The 21,964-nt window shown below is 37.8% G+C and overlaps 3 protein-coding genes across 3 annotated transcripts; 2 read left to right on the top strand and 1 right to left on the bottom strand.

Annotated features, from left to right (window-relative positions):
* Positions 1-402: 402 nt before the first annotated feature.
* LOC110062777 (solute carrier family 66 member 2-like) lies at positions 403-4,992 on the bottom strand. Its single transcript, XM_020769728.2, has 4 exons — positions 4,442-4,992; positions 4,089-4,222; positions 2,591-2,807; positions 403-1,694 (listed from the first exon to the last, which is right to left on the bottom strand). The coding sequence occupies exons 1-4, from the start codon at positions 4,693-4,695 to the stop codon at positions 1,520-1,522; spliced, it is 780 nt and encodes a 259-aa protein (XP_020625387.1). The 5' UTR covers positions 4,696-4,992; the 3' UTR covers positions 403-1,519.
* LOC110062766 (geranylgeranyl transferase type-2 subunit alpha-like) lies at positions 4,977-15,243 on the top strand. Its single transcript, XM_020769718.2, has 16 exons — positions 4,977-5,146; positions 5,695-5,805; positions 6,369-6,493; positions 7,461-7,648; positions 8,454-8,654; positions 9,010-9,093; positions 9,229-9,317; positions 9,540-9,637; positions 10,164-10,264; positions 10,973-11,018; positions 11,653-11,741; positions 12,265-12,393; positions 12,641-12,690; positions 13,076-13,111; positions 13,810-14,014; positions 14,663-15,243. The coding sequence occupies exons 1-16, from the start codon at positions 5,144-5,146 to the stop codon at positions 14,818-14,820; spliced, it is 1,713 nt and encodes a 570-aa protein (XP_020625377.2). The 5' UTR covers positions 4,977-5,143; the 3' UTR covers positions 14,821-15,243.
* A 5,243-nt stretch (positions 15,244-20,486) lies between these two features.
* LOC149106684 (adrenocorticotropic hormone receptor-like) lies at positions 20,487-21,494 on the top strand. The gene has a single exon (XM_089298398.1). It carries the CDS (start codon positions 20,514-20,516, stop codon positions 21,477-21,479), a length of 966 nt encoding a protein of 321 aa, XP_089154524.1. The 5' UTR covers positions 20,487-20,513; the 3' UTR covers positions 21,480-21,494.
* The last annotated feature ends 470 nt before the right edge of the window (positions 21,495-21,964 follow it).

The following is a 21,964-nucleotide window of genomic DNA, read 5'->3' as shown; positions in this document are numbered from 1 at the left end:
AAATTTAAATGTCTGTGGATTTTCTTTAATAAAAAAGAATGCAGTTTTTAGTCCCCACCCCTGTGACATCATCTTATCACTATCACCTCTGCCTTTGGTACCTAAATTAAATTGAGCAGTATCTGAAAGGATCAAAATACACAACATGCAACAATTCTCTCCTCCACAGAGGCTCCATAGGGGAGGGGGAGGTGAAATGTGAGTGGGAAAGCACACATGTACAGGTCTGTATTATTGCACTGCATTATTCCCTCTCCCAAGAATTTTCCGTTTCTGGAGAAATGGGGAATTCAGTTTGCCAAAAGAATTCTTTCCCCAGGGGCCACCTCCTTGCATTAATTTTGGGCTTTTTCAAATCCCCCAAGGTTAATACTTCTACAGGCAATCTAAATGTCACTCCTATAAGATTGATACATGATATATTTCATTTTCTTTACTTCATATTAGACATGGAAAATATTAAACATTAACACATTAACACATTGAACATTAAAAGAATTCACAAGTACTTATCATGGACCAATGGAAACTGTCTGCCACAGCTTGGGTCTACATAAACTGTCAAATTATTGACAAATAATTCAATATTATTATCCAATGGCTTGTGTTTACATTTATATGCAAAAATACACTCCAATATTTTCTTTTTCCCTTTTTGTACATTGGCTCTTCTTCTCAATTTTTTTTTGGTTGTCTAATTAACCTATCCATCCGTGCTAAAGATTGATATTTTTCTGACGTAGGAAAGTATTACAGTAACTTCCTTCAAATTTTGTACATCAGATAAAAAATGACAAAATGGCTCCTTTAAGCAGAAGGCAATGAGTTCTGTAGATGTCTGGAAATGATACTGTAAAACCTCTGTGGCAGTGACACTGAAATTGACCTCATCAAGATATCCATCTGTATACATAGTAGAAACGAGTATGGTAATTTCATATTATTGTTTGATATGCTCCACTTCAGCACACTTTTATTAAAATTTAATAATGCCATGTTTAATATTTACCTCGCAATAGAGTCTTAAAGTGTGACGTCACAAAAAAATAATTTTGAGAAATTATGGGATTTGGCACCATTTTCGAATAAAGCATCCTTAAAAAAGGGTCTTTGCCAAAAATTACCTCTTAATTGTAATTCCCAGCCGAAATATAAAAGCTGAAAATTTGGTACTGCCCCATATGAATCTCTCTAATTTTGAGTCAGTTCTAAACTGAAGGAACTGAAACAAATTTTGAAGGGTTTGTATGGGGTGTTATCAAACTTTGATCCCTTATATCTCTTTCGGGAATTGCAATTCAGAGCTAATTTTTGGGATGAGGGCATCTTTTAGGATCCTCTATAAGAATATGACATCATATCCCACAATTTCAAAAAATTTATTTTTGTGACGTCATCACTTTAGAACTCTAGAGCACTAGATCATCTCTGAGATCTATATAAATAACTGAAAGCCCTTTATGTTGACAATTTATTCAAAATAAATAAATTTGCAGAACATGGTAATACGCTTTAAATGTTATCTTAAATGAGTTCTTTCTTGTGTTCCGTACTTGTAGACTTGAAAAAGTATAGCAATGTCAATTGATATCTGAAGCATTCCGCATATCCAAAACTGGACAGGTGCAACCTTGACAATGAAGTAACAAGTTTTGAAAACATCTCCTGAGAGCCACATCACTACCATTTTCACACTGTGGACAGAGAAAGGGAAAAGATACAACCATCTGGTCCTACACAAATAGCCAATTATTTTTCAGACTATGCTGGACTCTAAATTGGTAGTCTATCTTCAAGCCCTGGCCTAGGTCAATGTGCCAAGTTCTTGGGTGAGGCTCTTTACTCTTATAGTGCCTCTCCCGATGCAGGCGTATAAATGGGTACCAGAAAATTATCACGGCAATCTGATCTAGCAGGTAAAAGGTTAACAGGTGTTTTAGTCTGGACAAAAGCAAAGGGCACATGTATGACCCATCAGGCTGGAGCTTATTCTGGTTTCTGTAGCATGAAGTGATTAGGAGTATTTCTACCCCTCCCCCCCCCCCCCCCCCCTGGATGAGATGCTTGTCCATTGCAGGGTTACCCCCAGCATTAAATTTGCTGGTACCCATTTGTACACCTGGATAGAGAGAGGCACAGTGAGAGTAAAGTGTTTTGCCTAAGAACACAACCCAATGTGACTCCCTAAGCTGGCCAGGGCTCAACCCAAACCTCTCAATCTGGAGTCAAGTGCACTAATGAGGCCACCACGCCTTCACAATCTGACAGCAGGGGAGGGGGATAATTGGCAACAGACTAGCATCCCATTCTGTGATCCAAGGAAATGCAATACACCTAGTTGTTTCATGTACATTGTATAGAAACTGCACTTTAATACTCGTCTTACAAGCTTACTAGTCAGTAACCTTGACAATGGCACTGGCTCTAATATCTAATTAAATGCCAATGATTTAAAAAGAATGCAAGATACAGTAAATTGGGGAAGGTACATGTAGCTTAGACAACTATGGACCTAAAATTGCAAGAAGTGGTTTAGTGACCTCTCCAAAGCAAAGATTAAAAGATTACAGGAGATGACCTGTAGACATACCTCATTCCTACTGTAGATTGATTCACATGATTTCGGTAGAATTGAGGAGCTCCAAGCATAGCTTCTGTGAACACTGCTAAGAATCCTATGAGTTCTACAAAAGTCGGAAAGCTGAGGAACAAGTAGGTAACATAACCACCAACCGCTACAAAAATCAGCACACACAACACATAATCAGAAAACTGTGTCCAATCCCAGAAGTGTCTTCTGTGAAAATCTGAAGAAAAACAAAAACCAACAACAGAGTATTGGGTAGCTGACAATATTTTTCATGAGGCAGCTATGAATTAGATTTATTAGCTGTTCATGAGAGAGAAATTGTGTCAGGCAAATGACTTACTCATCAAGAGTAAACTGAGGAATAGACAAAAGCTTGGACAAATACTTGAAATAATGAAAATCAGACAAGTTATCCACTTGTATTTAATATAATACGTTACAAAATAACTGAGATACTACACGTGCTCTCATTGGTCGATAGGAGTGTTTAGATCAGAGTATGTAAACATGGTTGTGACGTTTTAGATTCACTCATATTCTTGAGATATATTTTATAAAAGTAATAGAGTACTTTTTCTGTGTTTACATGGCCTTATTCAAACGCTTGGGGGGTTAGGAGAATTCTCGAAAGTTACGCAAACCCTCGACTGCGTCTTGGGTTTACATAACTGTCTCATAGTCTCGGAACCCCCCTTGTGTTTAGATGAGGCTATGTAAACTCAGAAAAAGTTCTCTATTGTGTAAATAGAAGATATTACACGCCCACACGTGGATACGAATTTTGTTTTTGAGTGTTCAACTCGATATCTCATTCATGAGATATGGAGTTGAACTCAAGAAGATAAAATTTGTATTGACACGCAGGCATGTAATATTCTGTTTATTATACAAACATACTAATGACGACGTTTTTGACGATTTTCCAAAAATTACCGATCACTTTCTAAAGATTTCCAAAGATTTTCCAAAATTGTTCTGAAGGCCAGACTAAGGCTTCCAAACATTTTCCCAACATTTCCAAAGATTACTGAAGATTGCTGAAGATTGCTGAAGATTGCCGAAGACAACTGAAGAAGATCCAAAGTTGTTTCGATCATACATCAACAAAAAGGAATGATATCTTCACAGTGTGAAAGATAAAAATAGTATGTTCACTGTGCTCGATGAAGATATGATTTTTAGTAAAAGGAAAAATCACTGGTGTTTATATAATAAACTCAAGTTATCTAACTTGGATGAGTTCAATCTGCTTCTAAGAAAAATGCTATGGCTAATGGCTAGCTTTGGCCTCTGCAGTGAGTGGTTTGAATTCAAGCCCTGGCCGGGTGTCTCTGCTTTCTTTTCTTAGACAAGACACTATTCATACAATGCGTCTCTCCACAAGAGTACTGGTGTATAACTGGGTATAAGCAAATTTAATGCTAGGGGGGTAGCCCTGGTGTCTTAATATGGCTGCATCCCCTTTTATTTTGTTCCAAGAGATTCTCTTTACACTTACCAAGAAATGATCTTTTTCTTGCACTCATGTCACTCTCTCTTCTAATTTTAGTGCAGAGCTGTAACATCATCAGCATCGCACCAATCATTATAAAGCTCTGGACTAATAATGGCAGTTCAAAACGACGACCAAACCTAGAAGACAAACAAGTATACCACTAGCATCAATATAAAAATTTATTTAATGTTATCACCTCTGATAAAGGGTCACAATTTTAGCACTCAATTCATGATTGATGGCCGTCGTGACAAGGAAAAAAAACAAGCATTGAGTTTAATAACATAAGTCATAAGTTTACTAATTCATCAAAGCTTAGGTTCGAGTTCTACCCATCCCATGAAGCTGAAACGTACCAAAAGAATATCCTAAGCACATTGGCGACAAGTAGAGCTAAGCACACATGCATAGAGAAGCCTTCTGCATCACGAGACTGTAAAATGTCCCAATACTGCGGCACATACGGAACAACTCCGCCAAAGATCATGGCGGCCGAGGAAATCCAAGAAATGATTTGAATGATCATTGCTCCTAGCCCCATATTTTCCAAACTTGCATCAACACCAGCGAGATCCACTGGATCGTGAAGAGCATTTACGTCGACATCCATGTGCTATTATCAAAATGTTAATGATTGACTATTAACTTGACGGTTCGTTGAGCTTCGATCTGTTGTTGCTACGAGAAATTTAAAGGTTTTCGTTTCGGTGACGTGTCGCCGTTCAAAGACCTCTCTCTCTGTGGGCAGCAGAAATAGATTATATAATTTTTCCAAAAGGTTTTCTCCTTCGTTCTGCTTCAAAGAGGACCACACAGAGATTTCACCATAGCAAGTTGTAAAAAAAAGAAAAACACTTCCAGCAAAAAAAACTTCTCACTTTCCGATGCACTTTTAAGTACTTTTGACTGATTCCTACTTGACGTAATGATGTCCACTGTACAAAAAAACTGTTTTGCACATCTCTTGCCCAGTACGAACGCGGTCAATAACAACATGGTGGAGTGACTGAACAATTGTTCGACAGCACCAAGATTTGTTCACTCTACCTGCTAAAGACATGGTAAGCTGTTAGTAAACATCCATTTCTTTTACTTCTTTCCAGAAATAAATACTTGCATTTCTGATTCAAAGGTCGATCGAGTCAATTCCGTGTCATGCAGCATACGGCTGGCCAAATTGCACTAAGCTTACGTAGAAATGACCAAGTTATTTCTAGAGAAGCTTTTTTAATCTGCTAGCTTTTTGAAAGTATTTAGCTTGAATAAAATTTCACTTTTGAAATGCAACATCAAATGCTTAAAGATCTAGCAGATGCCGAAAAAAGAGTGACGTCTGTAGTATACAGCACTTCAAATAGAAATTTTGAAATCTGTGGTAAACAAGGTTGTCATCTGCTTTTGCACCCTTCATGAGCCTTTTCATTTTTATCAGTTGAAAACAACCTATGCTGGTATGGACTATGGACATTTTATACATGTGATGGGTCACCTCTAAAAGCAGAAATAGATGTTATAAGTAACTTACAACTGATTGTGTAAGATTGTACATTCATGTTAATTTTGACAATATGTCAATCAAACTGAAGTTATGACTTTGTTGCTTTCTCAGCATGGAAGGATCAAGGTGCGTACAACAGCTGAGCAAGCTGAAGCAAAGAGGAAAGAGAGAGAAAAGAAGCTAAAGATCTATAAAGAAACTACCAGCCACATCTATGAGAAGGTATATCCAACAAATATCAGCAGATCTGGAATTTTGCAAATTATTCAAACCCACTTGTGCCAATCAATATTGAAGTCAGTTCCAGCATAGATGAAACATGAAAGATGAATGAGGCTCTATCAAAATTCACAAGTTAGAGTTTCATTTGATCCCACCTCCCAGATGCTTCTATATTGAGCCTTGCATTCCCTCACTGAATTTGATTCTTGTTTGAGTTATGGCTAGCCTATGTAGAGTTACACACTCTCCAGTTTTCTAAATAGAGTGGGTAGCTGAAAATTTAAAATAGGCTAGAGTAAGTTGAATAGAATCAATTTGGAAGATTAGGAAAGCCCTCTTAGCCAGTCATGTCCCTCAGCATTGCCTGTTGATGGTCATTCTTGTGTGATCTGACCTTATAATACAGTAGTCTGTAATCAGGATTCTTTTTTAGAGATCAGATTTCAGGCAGATCTTGGAAGGAGCTGTGCAAAATCTGCAAGCTGAACCAGTTCTCAGTGGATAAAAATAAGGAAAAAAGGTCCTAACTGCTGCAATTTACATGTATGTCTTCCTTGTTTTAGAGAAAGAATGGAGAAAAAGACAAAGAGTCACTTTCTTTAACAGAACAAGTACTTGCAGCTAACCCAGACTTTTCTACTTTGTGGAACTTCAGAAGGGAGATTTTCTTGTACATGAAAAATGAAAAGTATGTTTAAATAATAGCTTTTAGTTTTACATGAGTCACTAAGAGAGTAGAAATGGAACTGATATACCTTGCTGACAAAAATGACTACTTTTTTATGCTGAGAGACAGTGGACTAACCATCTTGAAGTGTTTGCAAGAATGTATTGTTCAAAGAAATCCAATTTTCTGTATAATTCCTTTAGTTCAGGCAAGATTTGCTCATCTGAAAGTCATTCTCACAAGCCCCGAACTATAGCACTATACATGTATATCACATGAGTATAATTAATTCAAAATTAATTAACATGACAACTGCTTTTCATAGAGTACCTCATTCTGTAACTTGGATTTCCGCAAGGATATTCCCCTTGGGAATCTTTTTTTGCCCATCATCAAGCAAAAGAAGTGGATAGAATCCTCCAGCCTGAGGAACAAAATCCACTTGCTCAGAACTCTTGGGCACAACTTTGTTGTCAGTCGTGACCAAGGAGTTTACACTGTCATAAATTAATTTAAAAATGAATAATTATCATGACTGAAGAATAAAAATAAATTATTGATATATGTGTAGCTTTTTTTAACAAATGAAGATAGAAATACAAGTCGTTACAAGTAAATAGGCCATTTTCAATATATTAAAACTCTAACATGGCTCCAAGGCTGGCTACCAGAAGTGCGAGAGCTGCGGAAATCAAGCCTACTCTGAGGCTTGGGGGGAATAAAACAAATTAAAGAAATCGCATTGAGGTTGAGGGATGAATAATTCAATTCCTTTGTTTTCTTCCCCAAACCTGGTAGCCAACTTGAAGTTAGAATTTTAATATATTGAAAATGGCCTATTATTACTTATTTTATAATTTATAGAATTTATAGTAAAGGTCTTTTGATGGATCATTTAATTTAGTTGTGGTTAATTTACCATAAAATGATATTAAAGAGACAGTACATGAATATCAATTCTGATCTGAGTGAAATGCTGCATTTGAAGTCCACCAGATGTCATGCAAGAAATTTGCCAGAAGGAACTGTCCTTTCTACAGAACTGTTTGCAAGTGAATCCCAAATCTTACAGTGTTTGGCACCACAGACAGTGGATCATGGAATTTATGCCGCAGCCTAACTGGAAGCAAGAGTTACATCTTTGCAACAAGTTCCTCTCATACGATGAAAGAAACTGTATGTTATTTATTGTTTGAATTTTTAAATAACAAGAATGCATCAAAATCTTTGTTTGCATACATTACTTGAGCATTAATTTATTGCACTTGATAGTAAAATAAAATAATTAACAACAATAATAATAATTATTATTGGACAAGGTTGAGCAAAATATTGGGATTTGTCACTGGAGAACAGATCAATTATTTGCCAAAGCCGAGGGCTGAGCCAAATAATATCTTGATCTACAAGACACTGACAAATAACGATATTTTGCGATAACTGAGTTCATTATTGTCATATCATTCCAATTTGTTTTCTTATTTAAATCACTCTCTGACAGCTCAAGGGAGCAATCTGCCATTTTTTACCAGAGATCATGGATTACAATATTATAAATGCATGAGCAGAATATCATTTGCCGCAAAACACATTTAGATGGTACTATGCGTGAGCAGACCATTATTTGTAGGCAGTTATTTGCAGGTCATGTGGTTGGCTCTTGGCCAGTGAAAAGGAAGAAAAAAATGCATCGAATGATAAGACACTTTATTTGTAGCCCTTTTTCATTTAATGCTAACTCATTCGCTCAATCTCCTTTATGGCCTTGTGCACATAAGGCCATATCTGATGGTAAATGACAAAAAATTAAACACCAAATATTAAGTTAACTAATAACTAATAACAGTTAGTCAGAATAATGATAAATTGACAGATACAGAGCGTAGAGTTAGACTCTAAGGTTTCTTGGGAACATGTTAACTTACCGTTAGGTAGTAACTATAGTAGCTTTTGCTTTTATTTATTTATTTATTTTTTGAAGTTCACTGCTGGGATTACAGACGAATCTCTGTCAAGAAAGCTGAGGTGGCTCCTGCTGATGAATTTGACTTTAGTACAGAGAAGATCAAAGAAAACTTCTCAAACTATTCCTCATGGCATTATCGCAGCAAGCTTCTTCCACTGATTCATCCTGATCAGAGTGGAGATAAAGAAAGGGTGGAGGAAGGTGCACTTATGAAAGGTAAAATGGTAACTGATTAATGGCTAATTTCTTCTTCAGTTCAAGATGGAATGTGATAATCGTATGGATAGTGTCTTCAGTTTAATGACCTAAAGAAGCAAGATTTTTCCAAGGAGGTACGTTTGTACTGCGGTGGGTATGGGATGGGTGGTGTGGCATCAAAAACTAGAGCTACCCCATGCCACAAAGCCCTCCACCCCTGTACCAAGAGTAGTTTCGTCCTGTCTTCAAATTTCTCTTGCCCAAAAAAATCCAAGATGGTACAGCTCCAGAATTGAGCATGCAGGGTAATGATTTTTGGTGTAGAAAGTATGTAGAGGCACTGTTCTATCAACTTGCCGTGTTCTGTTTGTAGAATTTGATCTTGCTCAAAATGCATTCTTCACGGATCCTTATGATCAGAGTGCTTGGTTCTACCACAGATGGCTTCTGGGAAGAGGTAGTGTGCCATGAACATATTTTTCATTATAGTATAGTCAATAATTAATATTGTTTCTTTTACTGCTAACAGATTTTAAGTCAGAAAGGTTGTAATAAAACTGTAGTTTAATTTTGATCCTTTTTCTCTTTCCAGCCAGGCTGCAGATGGATATATTGTGCCTGTACATGAGGTGTAATGATACTGTAACAACAGTCATTGTACAATTTACTCAACCAGTCCAGGTAAGTGAACAAGTCATTGCAGTTGAACTAAATTGACAAATTTTGAATCTACGTGCATTGCAGGCCTATGATGTTGGCAAAAAAAAAAGAAAAAAAATATGTAAGTCATGTAATTTGCATAGACAGGACAATCCCCTAACTAGTTTGAAAATTTTTATTATGACCAGTTTTATCTCTGTCAGTGTTTTGTCAGGAGATGAATGTGTTTTTTTCTCTTCCAAGGTACCTAAGGAAAATCCACTTGTCTCTATTGACTGTCGAGAGGTTACTGGAGATTGGAATAACTCTTTTCACAACAATCATCCTTCTACTGTTTGGATATCCTTTTGTGCTGTGACCGTTTTTTTTGTTTTGTTTTGTTTTGTTTTGTTTTTTTGGTTGTTTTCCATTCTTCAAGTATTGATGTTGACAGAAGTGAAAGATAGATTGTGCAGTTCCAGATACTCCCCCCACAGAAGAGATTGGAATTTCCAGGGGCGGGGGTGGGGGTGGGGGCTCTTTAATGCCAAAACATTTAAAGAAATGTATCAAGCTTAACTGGAATTTCTAGAGGGGTGGGGGGTCTGAAAAAAATCCCTTCCATGGGGGAGGTGTGAATATTTTCTGGAACTACACATTTTAAAGTACACCTAATAGTCTTTTAAAGCATTGCCTGGAACTGGGAAGAGAATAAATGAAATGACATATTTATTTTATTATTAATTACTAATAAGCTAAATCCATTAAGTCTTACATAAACTGGCAATAACTGTTTATTGTCAATTGTTGTTATATTTCAAAGCAGTTTTCCTGGATTGTCCTTTTCCCTCTATTATTTACTGCACTTTTCCTTAACTATATTTAAATTTTTAGCTGTAATTACAAATCTCTGAATGCACCTGATGAAACAACAATTAAGGTGCAATTTGTGGATGGAAAACTGGAACGTAGTGTGGTGTTGCCTAAAGGTTTGTATCCTGTGTGGTTTAATCAAAAACAATCCTTATGTCACTTTGAATCACTGATCAGGAATAATTTATTGTGCATGGGGAAAAGTACATGGACATAATGTTAAATCCCTCTTAGAAAATGTGTGGTTATAACAATTCAAAGTTTGTGTATGTCATCTCCTCCCTAAGCGTTTTTTGTTGAATGCTAGTAGTCATATTTACCTACTTAGATAAAGATACCAGAGTGCGAGAAAGTGCAAGTATTTTTATGACAATTTCTGCTTACTTTTACTTTGCCTCATTATGATTAGGTCAAATATTTGTACTTTACCTTTGTATTGGAGGCTTCTTCACAATGGAAAGGGTTTTATTTAAGCAATAGAGCATTTTTTCCGTGTTTACATAGCCTCATCTAAACACGAGGAGGGTTGGGAAATTCAAGACAGTTATGCAAACCTGAGACATAGTTGAGGGTTTGCATAACTTAGGAGAATTCTCCCAACCCTCCGTGTGTTTAGATGAAGCTATGTAAACATGGAAAAAGTGGTCTATTGCTTTTATAAAATAATTCTCAAAAAATACGCGCAAATCTAAAACGTCACAACCGTGTGTACATACTCTCATCTAAACACACCTATCGACCAATGAGAGCGCGTGTAGTAGCTCAGTTATTTTATAATTCTGTAATACTATGTAAAAATAATATATATATGGGGTTTTCTTTAGGTGAATCAGAAGTGTGGTCCACTGCTAGCGAGCTACATCTTTTTAGGTAAGTACAGACTTGTGAATCTTGTGACAAATAATCATGCTGTCTAAACTACAAACAGTTTCTCCTTTCTCTTTAATTCATGAAGTGAAAAGCGAAATAATAGGGGCATATCACATATCAGAGTCATATCATATATCAGACATATCAAATCAGACACGTATCAGAAAGACAAAATGTTTGAATCATTACTAGTATTGTTTGTGACATTATTTGTGATTTGTAAGGTGAGTATATTTAATATTACTGAAAGACTGCCCACAGGAGCTTTGAAGGCATTTTAGCAGTGACTGTAGTCATTGCCATAATAGCTCGTGATCAATGATAGTTATAAAGGAACTTTTCTCTCTACTTCTGACTATTACTACTAATTCCTAGCTCTCCTCTGGGAGAATACTAGGGCCATCATTGAGACATAAGAACTATATCGCCCTCTTATCTGTTGAAGATAGCTGCAATGTCCAAAGATTCTGAAAAGTGTGTTTCAAAACAGAATAAGAGTACCTGTTGTCGCTTGTGTCTCTCTTACAATCCTAAATGATAGAGTAGAAAATACATGGGGAAAATAGTTGTGTTGGCATGTGGTTTTATAGCTTGTATTACATTTAATGTTGTCCTGTATTGTGTTAATCATCAGAGCAGAGCTGACTGCCGTTCATAGTTCTGTTCTCCAACAAGAGTTAGATTCTTGCCGACTTTTACTAGAAGAGGAACCGGACAACAAGTGTAAGTATGTTGCAGAGGGGTTTAGTTTGTAAATTGGTCAGTTCTTTTTAACCTATTAGTCAGAGAACAGGGTGAGTGTTTACACAAATTAGAAATGTTAGGGGATTTGTACAGAAATAAATGAGGTTGATATTTTCTTTCCAATCATAAAATGATATTAATGGTAATAATAAATAAGTTGATTTACAATGTATGTGCCTAGAAAGCTTAGCTGAAGGAAAACCCTGTACTAACAATCGATGATAAAAGCAAAGAATAATTAAAATTTGTTTATTTTCAGATGTCCTTAAAATACCTAGTAGTTATTAATTAAGTTGTCATGAACACACCAGAAGTTAACACTTCAGCTAATCACAGATTTAAAATGGTACCAGTCACCTTGCCACCAGGGAAGTTTGCCACCAACGAACTCGACACCATTTGTTTGTCATTCTGTTTATTTATCGGCAATGAATGATACGAGCACCTCGCCCCCAGTTGCTGGCAAACAAGTCTGACAAGGTTTCTTGATATCATAATGTAGGGACGATGTTAACAATGGTGTTATTGATGCGTGCACTGGACCCACTGCTACATGAAGAGGAAACAGAGTTGTATCTAGAAAAACTGACACAGGTTGACAGCTACAGACAAGGTTACTACAAAGATCTCAGTAAGTACACAAACACAAATACCAATTTGATGGGCTTCCATAATTGCTTGCTTGCTTGCTTGCTTGCTTGATTGAATGTCTGATTGATTGATTGATTAATTGATTGATTGATTGATTGATTGATTGATTGATTGAGCGAGAGAAGTGTGACTGACTGACATGCAATTGGACAGAGGGACTGAATTACTGACTGACTGACTCTAATGGGCTTTACAGTGTTTTAATGCGTCTCGCTGTTGCCTTTTAGGAAGAAAATTTAGATTAGAAAACACCATTGAGAGGCACCGCTCAAACAAGGTTGGAAAATGGCTTGATTCGTTACACCCTTAACTGTATCTCTGTCTTTGCACAAATTCCTAAATTTTATTTTCGGAACAAGTTCTTTCTACTGATGTCAGTAGAAAGTACTTGTCGTGCGACTTTACGCGTTTTGTGATTGGTTGGAAAAATGAGACCAAATATCGATTTTGCACGTGGTCTGCACTTCGAGCCAATCGCAGAGCCCTTTATATGCTGTTGTCACTTTTCAGGGGTTTTTCTTTCTTTTTTAACAGAAGTTTGTAGAATGGAGTGGAGAGGCTGTTTCCACCCAGTTTACAATTAGATTATTGGAGCGATGTTTGCTTTCTGTAGTGATAATCAGAAAACTGGCGTGATTAATTTTTTTCCTGCTTCTTTTTAGGCGGAAACGAAGAGGTCAATTGATTTATCTAAAATGGTAAGTGTTATATATTCGCTAAGAAGTCTTGCGTGCAAAGCTGTGGTGATCTCTTGTGTCTTGAAAGCTCTATCATGCAGTTCAAATATATCATGTTTCGTATATTCACCCGTAAATGGACTTGAGTGTTGCGTGGCTGTGCATGGTAGCATTGTTTAACATTCAAACGGAAATCTAATGAAATATATCACCTTTTTCCCAAGTCATCAAGAAATTTTTATTGGAACATTTCCCGCAAAAGTGATTAGTTCGCTTTCGATTTAACAAATAGATTATGAGCTCGAGATTTCTATCGTGCGATAGTTGACGAGGGCGCAGCCTGAGTCAACTATCACGCATAGAAATCGAGGGCGAATAATCTATTTGTTTTGGTATAAATGTACTAGTCGTTCAAAATTTCATTTAAATCCTCTTCACAGACACTTCGAAACCGCAAAGAAGCGGCCGCAAGTCTGTTAATAAGAGCTCACTGCTACGCGACTCACTATCTACAACAGAAGAATAGATAGTGAGTAGCGTAGCCAATCAGAGGACGGCATTCGTGATAGAACGCAAGCAGATTTATAACAAAAGAAGAATCGAATGGTCCAACGTTATAACTAAGCTTACACATGCGCCAAGCCGTGACACCATCCCTGTAACTATCTCAAGACAAGTCACAAATCACATGCTTGTTCGTTACCCTTTCTTTCTCGTAGGACTTGACGTCTCTATCTCACATGGATCAGCTAGTGCTTATGAAAGAAGTCAACTTATCACACAACAAACTCACTTCACTGGACGAGTGTAACATGCTACAATGCGTCAACATCTTGGATGCCAGTAATAACAGTCTGCGGTGCATCACTAAAAGGCATGCGCTAAGACTTTGCTCGCTGGAAGAACTCTCCCTTTCTAATAATGGTATCCTTTAAAGTAGTCGCTTAATTAATGCCTTCCTAGCTCTAGTCACGTACGGAAGCAAATGTCCATACAAGTGGTGAAGCTCTCGTAAGCGGCCGTGGGCTCAAATTTAAAGGGTAGTAGAGCATAACGACATAACGGCATAATGACATAATCTATTATGTCGGTAATGTGAGCATCGACATAAACATATAAGGAAAGGATTAGTTTTTTTTTCCCTTAATTTTCTGATGTCGTTATGTTTATGTCGCGGGTGTGAACTACGCCTAGCAGAGCTTAAAAACAGAGAAAAGTCCAGTTTATTATTTCCAAAGGTCACAGTAGTCACGGCCACCTTTGAGACCAACAAGTTTCATGTGGGCAGTTGCTGAGGGGAGCTGGCCTGTTACGAGAATCGCGGGACTGGTAATAAGAGCTACCACTTTATCTTCTCGACAAAGGAATAAAAACTCCTGTACGAAAACGACAAAATTACCATAGAACTGTCTTCTTCGGTCCGAAACGAATAGAGTACTGAGGACAGAAAATCGTTGTCGTTAAATGTTGTTTGAACCCGTGATAAAGATCGTTTGGTGTTGTTCCTTGCTCTTGAATTGTAAACTCTTTGCCTAGATTTGTTACTTGTGTTTTTCCTGACCTAACATGCAGATATTTCAGTTGTAGATTGTTTGCAAAGTCTTGAACATTGTACATCGCTCAGGAAGCTCGATTTACGCGGAAATCCATGTTGTCAGTTACCTGGTTACAAAGACGCTGTGAAATCGCTGTTAAAAAATCTTCAAGAGTTGGATGGTGAGAACAGTTGACGAATCCTAACAGAGAACGCACAGAATTTTACGATTTTAGCGAAAACGCCGACGCGGTGATCTGAGGCCCACAGGAACAAAAAAACTCTAAGAAATGGCAACGATTACTGTCGACAGACCATTTTCGTTTTCTCGGTATTGGACTGGAACTAGCTTGAAATTGAGGCTAACGCGGGGAGTCTTTTCAAATGCAAATGACATTAATCTATTTTTAATGATTTTCCCCCGCATAAGCCTCATTGCACGCTAATTCCAGTCCAGTACCGAGAATAGGAAAATGGTCTAATCAGGATCTTAAATGAATACTATAGCGCGTAATTAAGAAAAATATTAGAAAATAAATGGAAATCGAGACTTTTTTAATTTTTGCGGAACACATGGTACAATATGGACACAGTAATAAAAGTTCTTTTTGGCTTTTAAGTTTTAACTTTACATAAAATAGTGTAAAAGTAACATAGCCCGGACAATTGTAAAAGTGGTCTAAATTCATCTTTTTAAATTTTTTAAACACGCCTGAGGGAGACATGTGTACCGATGTGTCGCTGATGGCGACCACACAACAAATTTAGACTGTGGCTGTAAAACAAACGAGTTACAATGCGGACTGGGAGAGGGTTGTGGTAATTTAGATAGGGTTAGATAATAAATTCGCGGTGACGGAGAAACGTATAGTTTGATACTAGTACATGGTAAGCAGGTGTAAACAGGCCGTGTAGCACCTACATAATAATATATCAAACACGAAAGACCGTGTTTGACCACATTTCCAGGCACCGAGAAAAGAGTTGAAAATACAACGCGTAGCGGAGTATTTTTGAAAAACTGAGATTTACAATGAAACGTTTGAGCGCTTTAATGTACATCCTTGAGATGAGCGAAACGGAGACACCGTATAAGGAATTCATTGATGCACGAAGTAAACCTAAATTATAATAATGATTTAAGATTTTAAAACGCACAGACAAGGCAGACTGAAGACCACATTACAGGATTCAAAGCTATACGAAAACGAAAATTAAAAACAAAAAGAGCTTTGGCAAAGAGAGAAATTATTTTAAAAGGTTGGAAGTTAGTTCTTTACTTGGAATTGTAATTGGGCTTTTATATTTTTTACATGCGCTGTAACTGTTAGCTTTGCAAGCATCAAGACAGATAACCTTCTATTAAATATACATGTCAATAAAACACAACACGGAGGGCTGAAGTTACTTATCCAATCGGAACGCTTCATAACCGTTCCCTTATTAGACCGGATAAGTTTCTGTTAAAATAAGAGATTTATTAAACGACCTTTTAAAACTTGGTTAAAACCAAGATTGCTCTTGACCGGACGATAAGAACATTAATGTTTCCATCGCTGGAAGACTTAAGAGCCGAAATTTTCTAAATGTGAGGAATTTTTACAGAGCAGCTTTCTGTAATATTTATATGTTCTTCAGTGAGCCCAGTTTTGCGTGTTTTGAACTCTTAAATTAACTAAATTCTAATTTTAGCTTACTACGTGTATCAGTTGACTCACGTATCGACCCATCGTTTAGTTGAGCATTTAAATCCGCGGTGAGTGATGAAAGCTAATAGCCGAAAAGTGCAGCTAATTTCCTTAACTTTTAATTGCGTAATCCGTGTGTCCGATTCGCTCATCTCGAGGATGTAAATCAAAGATCAAGGAGCGGAAAAGTCCGTTAGATAATTAATGGAATCGAAAGAGTTCGTGACGGAATAGCTTTTGTAGTAACTTCGGTACTCTTTTTGCAAAAGTTGCAAAAAAAAAACCAATTCAACCCCGGAAGAAGAAAAAAAACAAACAAAAAAACCCAAAACCACACAACAGACAACTCGTGATTTGCATACACGTTCGTGCAGATGAGAATAAAGGCCTTGAGTTGAAATTCACTGATTTGAGCTTTTGCAGAACGTCGGATCTGTTAAGCAAATATAGCGGGACTATTTGTGATTTTACGAGTGACCACTGCATTGCCAAGTCAGGCTACTCATTTTGTTTCGAATTTGATAATTTGTTTCGCTTCTGGGTAAGTTATTGGTTTTCTTAGTTCCTACTACAATAATGGGCCGATTTCAACTCATTAGCTCGCAGTTTGAATGGAGACCAATATAGAGCAAAGCAAAACTAACGACCAACAATGATACTACTTAAAATGTATTTTTTAAAATTAATTTCGAAAGACTGCATTTGCCCGTTGCGAAGAGACCGTGATAGCTCCAATTCCTCGGAAGAACCAAAGAAAAATGGTTACCACAGATACTTTAAATCTAGATTTCCTTTTAGACATTTTCCCGTAATGATTTCAGTTCGAGCGGAAATAGCGCAGGTATTCGAGGCAGCGGCTTTTAGTCGAGGTAAAAAGCTGTATAAAATTAAATTGCCCCACACCTGACCAAAGCGAAATTCGATCAAGAACTCTGAAAAGGTAACGATTCAAGAATGATGTCGGCAGACGACCAAATCTGCCCCATCCCAGGGAGACTTAGGGAAGCTCCAGTCGCTTTCACCACCACTCCCTCCGCTCACTAAGATAGGTAAGGCTTTAAGGTAAAGCTTTTCAACTTTTGCCACTCCTGGTCGCTTCATGCTACTGAAACCGGGATAAGCTCCGGCCTGGTTCGTGGGCAGACTTTATCTTACCTACCCTTTCCACTTTTAGTCCTTAACAAGTCACGATCTCGCCGAAAATCTCATACTCTACCTACCATAGCTTGTAAGTTTTGACCAAGAGACAATGATCGTCTCTTGTTTTGACCCACATTTTTTTTTCAGGGTAAATGGTAGCAACCGAAGCTGAGAATTTGCCTTCAAAACCCATCTTGTCGGCCACGAATTCACACAGAACTGAGATGACACGTTCATCGCTGATGGAAAGGGAAGGCTAAGATTGAGCCGTGTCGGGGATTGAGTTGCTGTCACTGATCAATGTTTCTCTATGTCTAAACATTAACAATAGATTTCGCTTGAAACATCAACCAAAAATCGATGTGCAGACATGTAACGTAGGAGGTTGTATTGTTGAATCAAGAGATTATCAAGGTAATCTCTTGATTGAATTTATCTCTCCCCTCCCCCCCCCCCCCCCCCCCCTCAAAGAAGAAAAAAGATGACCGTGGCAGGCTAGTAAATAAGGCGTCATATAATCTGCCATGGAAGCGACTTGAACATGTTTCACTTTGCACTGTTTGCGTGGGCATATTGCTCTGATGAGTTAGTTTCCAGAGACTTCCGTTATATTCAACGAGACTGAAGTGTGACGCGAAAATAAGACCTTAAGTTCATAACATCCCCTTTTGTCCTTAATAACTCTGCTTTCAACTCTTTCCGTTGTAAATAGTGCCCTTCTTTTGCGTCAGTATTTAAATGATCTTATCCTTAATTATTCTATTTTCGACTCTTTCCGTTATAAAACGTCTCCTTTCTTTCCGTCAGTATTTTTTCAAATGGTTTTGCCCTTATTAATTCTATTTTTAACTCCTTCCTTTATAAAAAAGATTCCTTCTTTTCCGTCTTTATTTAAATGCTCTTGTTTAGTGATTTTGTCAATTCTTTCCGTTATCAAAACTTCCGTCTTTTCCGTCATTAACTTGTCATTAATGTAAGGTTTCTGTCGTATAAAAGTAGTAAGAGGTAGCCATTATTCGACCCAGTCAAAACAAAACAGTCCGCAAACGCGAGTCTCATCCAGTTCTCCAAGTCAACGTCGTGCATGGTAAGTTTGTTTTCTCTGGATCGTGAATTACAGTGTTTCTTCGCTGGCATAATTTGGCCAAAAAAAAAAACTCCTGCCAGGTATGTTGAAAAAATAACAGGCGAGGTATTTGGCGGGGAATTGCGACTTTGAAGCACCTAAAGGAACGAAATCTTCGCAGGCATAATTTGAAAGAAAAAAAAAACTCTTAAAGGTATGTTAAAAAGATATTGAGGCGAGCCAGTATTTGGCGGGGAATTACGACTTCGAAACAAAGGATTTGTCCAACACTCCCAGCATTTTGAATGGCCGCGTTATATAAACCTTGAAAGACGTATAATACATCAACTTAAATGTTGGAAAAGAAGACCGCTAATTAGATTCAGAGGACGACGCCTTCCGCGAAAAAAATGCATAGAACTACGTCCAGATAAATTGGAAAGGTTGAGACAGAAGAAACCTTCAAGTTAATACAACTTGATTTTCCTCCCTCCCCTCTCTCATCGCGTCGTGTATCGTGTGATATCGGGGTTTTGCCCTGAATTTAGTCAGAATTTGTCGCCTGACAAAAATATTGCTCAAGACAAAAAGGTTTTTCAGTTTATACATAAATCTGAATTCTTTACAACACGAAGTTAATGATAAAAACCTTTAGATAGTAACTCTCAAGGGAAACGATGTAAACTCGGCGATCGGCATACTTTAAAGTCCGTGTGCTGAAAGAATAAAAATAATAATAATAATAATAATAATAATAATATTTAGAAAACTTATTTCTCGTTGTAGGTCGGCAGATCTTTAATGTAGATGTAGATGTAGAGTGTAGATGAGGCCGTATAATCAGCCTATATCACATTTGATACAGTAAGAGGTACAGTAAAAAGATCGAGTTAAGAACTTGCGCTGGAATAACCAAGTATTTTGTCCACCAGATGCCACCTTTAATTGTGAAAGGTTTTCCGTTTTTGTCTTTGTGCTCGAAGATCTTGTTGTCTAACGTTGTCTAATTCATTTCCGATATTATGCAGAAAGAAGTAGTTTATCTAAGGAAGAAAATGCAGACTTCTTTTGTTAATGAAAGGTGCATTTGTGAGTGATGCTTAAAAGCATCCGGCTAAGGTTAACCAAATAATGGAGCAAAATTCAACAACCTGCACATTTATATTACACGATTTATATTTATTTTGAACAAGATATAATTACTTTCAACTTATACGTATATTTATAAGTTAACTCATTTATAAATTAACCTCAAATTCCTGCTCTTTTATTATTTAAAGCCGGGAAACATTCTTGTTGAAGAAAGCTTTCATATACTGGACTACCCAGACGGAATATTCGGTCGATTGATTGAGAATAATCAGGTAAACTATGAATGACAATATTTTGTTGAATGAAAAAAAAGTAATGATTGAATTTTTTTCTTTTCTGTTTTGTTTTTTGTTGGAAAACAAAGAGTTTGCCAAATGGAGTTCAACTTTCGGGGATTTGATATGTGCGAATAGGAAAGACGCTCGTCGATACTTGCTAAGAAACTGGAGGGCTATCAGATGCCACCTGCTCAATCCATCCAAGTTTGACATCTTTCAATCAAGCAATCGGTCGGTCGGTCGGTAAACCAGTCAATCGATCAAACAATACTTAAAGTGATCAGTACGTATAACAGCCGGTTCACAGATGCGCCACCAAGATACAGAATGAAAAGGAAAATCTTCAGGGAAAAACTGTCAAAGCAATTCAGAAAAGTTGAAAAATTACAATTGGGTCGAAGAAATTATTTTAAAAAATGTGCACAGTATTTACGAGGTAAAAACAAAAGAAATGCACAGACCATTTATTTCTGGTTGTCCTGGATTTGTTTCAGGCCTTGATTGTTTTCCCATATCTCAATATCATAATATACATAGGGAAGGATATTACAGTGTGTTTTATGCTGACAAAACTACTATATTGTCTTTATCACAGGCTAATACTACCAATAAAAACGGGTCTTTCATGGTGGCTGGAATCTCGAATCACACCGCTGGACACCAACATGGCGGGAGAAGCTGCTTCGTCCCTGGAATATCCCAAACATTCCAACGCGATTACTTTTATTTCACTAATGTTGTGTTCACACCAGTAATTACGCTTTTAGGGATCTGGTCTGTCGTGTCAAACGGGTCGATCTTGATAGCGATCCTAAAGGGTGGAATTCGAATCCGCCCGGGATTTCTCTTGTTATGTAGCTTAACACTGACTGATTTTCTCTGGGGAGCGCTGGTTACTCCAGTGTATCTGAAATTCAGGTTTAAAGAGATTGTTAATGGCTACTTTTGCGCTAATCGTGACGACTGGCAGGACCCTCTTACGGTGGCATCCTTCTTCTTGTGTTTGTTTGGCACGGTGGGTAGTCTTGCCGTAATAAGCTTGGATCGCTATTTGGCTATTGCTAAGGCGATGTGGTATAAGGCCTCTGTAAAACCCTGGCATGCCCGTTTAGTGTGCATCGGCGTGTGGCTTCTCTCCAGTTCTATTATCGCTGCGAAAATAACGCGCGTTGTGCCACGAGACGCGATAGAAGGGGTAGAGGCTGGTTATGTGATAATATGCTCTTGTTTCACTATCATCGCTCAGGTCTTGACGCTTTATGTTCTTCATAAGCATAACAGCTTAGTAGCCCAAATTGCCGGGTCTGAGGCAACACCAGGAGCGGGGAATAATCCAGCTAACATAACTGCCGCTATTGAGCGCAAATTAACAGTAACTACCAGCTGGGTTGTGGGAGAGCTCGTCCTGATTTTGATCCCATGTGCTATTGTTGTAATTATTTCAAAAATAACCGATATCCCCTTCTCCATGCTTATGGAGCCATTGTTCTTTCCAATCTCCTCGCTTGTTTCCAGTGTAAACCCAGTATTGTACCACCAAAAAAATCCTCAGTTAAGACAAGGTGTGTCCAGACTACTGAAATGTCAATAAATGTGTTTAAGCGAGTTTTGCTACCATTTTTTTCTGTTGTTGTTGTTGTTGTTGTTGTTGTTGTTGTACTGTTCCCTCTCTTTGAATGGACGTTCCTTCACCCCTTCCCTCATGCGGCCTGCTGTGCAGGCTTATTTTAGTAGAAATTCAGTATTTCTTCGCGAAATGTTTGGCCGTCACATCTTGAATTTTTTGAGGCAGACCAATATTGTGGAGGGTGGGGGGAAAAGAAAATTTCTACCAAGGGAGTGGACGACAGGCGAGAGAAATGGGGAGAGGGGGACGGGGAGGGGAAAGGGAAAGAAACATACTCTCGCACTACCCAGTCCCCGCCCCACCCTAAATCAAACATGGCGGCTCGGTGAGCGATCACGAGGTCATGCAACGGTAACTCGCGCTTCCCAGCAATGCGCCTGCATTGCACACTACTTCATCTGAACTGAAAAACTGGGATTGGTCGAAAAGAATGAAAAGAATATGGTCAT

This window comes from Orbicella faveolata, unplaced genomic scaffold, assembly GCF_042242905.1.
Source record: "Orbicella faveolata isolate gen_17 unplaced genomic scaffold, um_ofav_v1 contig_3, whole genome shotgun sequence".
Lineage (NCBI taxonomy): Eukaryota > Metazoa > Cnidaria > Anthozoa > Scleractinia > Merulinidae > Orbicella > Orbicella faveolata.
This window is presented reverse-complemented; position numbering and strand designations above follow the sequence as displayed.

Bases quoted from the DNA above. Each gene is read 5' to 3' on its own strand.
- LOC110062777 (XM_020769728.2), bottom strand. From the start codon at position 4,695: ATGGATGTCGACGTAAATGCTCTTCACGATCCAGTGGATCTCGCTGGT. The intron at 4,223-4,441 runs GTACGTTTCAGC...TTTGTCTTCTAG, and splicing joins GTGCTTAGGATATTCTTTTG to GTTTGGTCGTCGTTTTGAAC. The intron at 2,808-4,088 runs GTAAGTGTAAAG...GTTTTTCTTCAG, and splicing joins AAGAAAAAGATCATTTCTTG to ATTTTCACAGAAGACACTTC.
- LOC110062766 (XM_020769718.2), top strand. The intron at 10,265-10,972 runs GTTTGTATCCTG...GGTTTTCTTTAG, and splicing joins TAGTGTGGTGTTGCCTAAAG to GTGAATCAGAAGTGTGGTCC. The intron at 12,394-12,640 runs GTAAGTACACAA...GTTGCCTTTTAG, and splicing joins AGGTTACTACAAAGATCTCA to GAAGAAAATTTAGATTAGAA.
- LOC149106684 (XM_089298398.1), top strand. From the start codon at position 20,514: ATGGTGGCTGGAATCTCGAATCACACCGCTGGACACCAACATGGCGGG.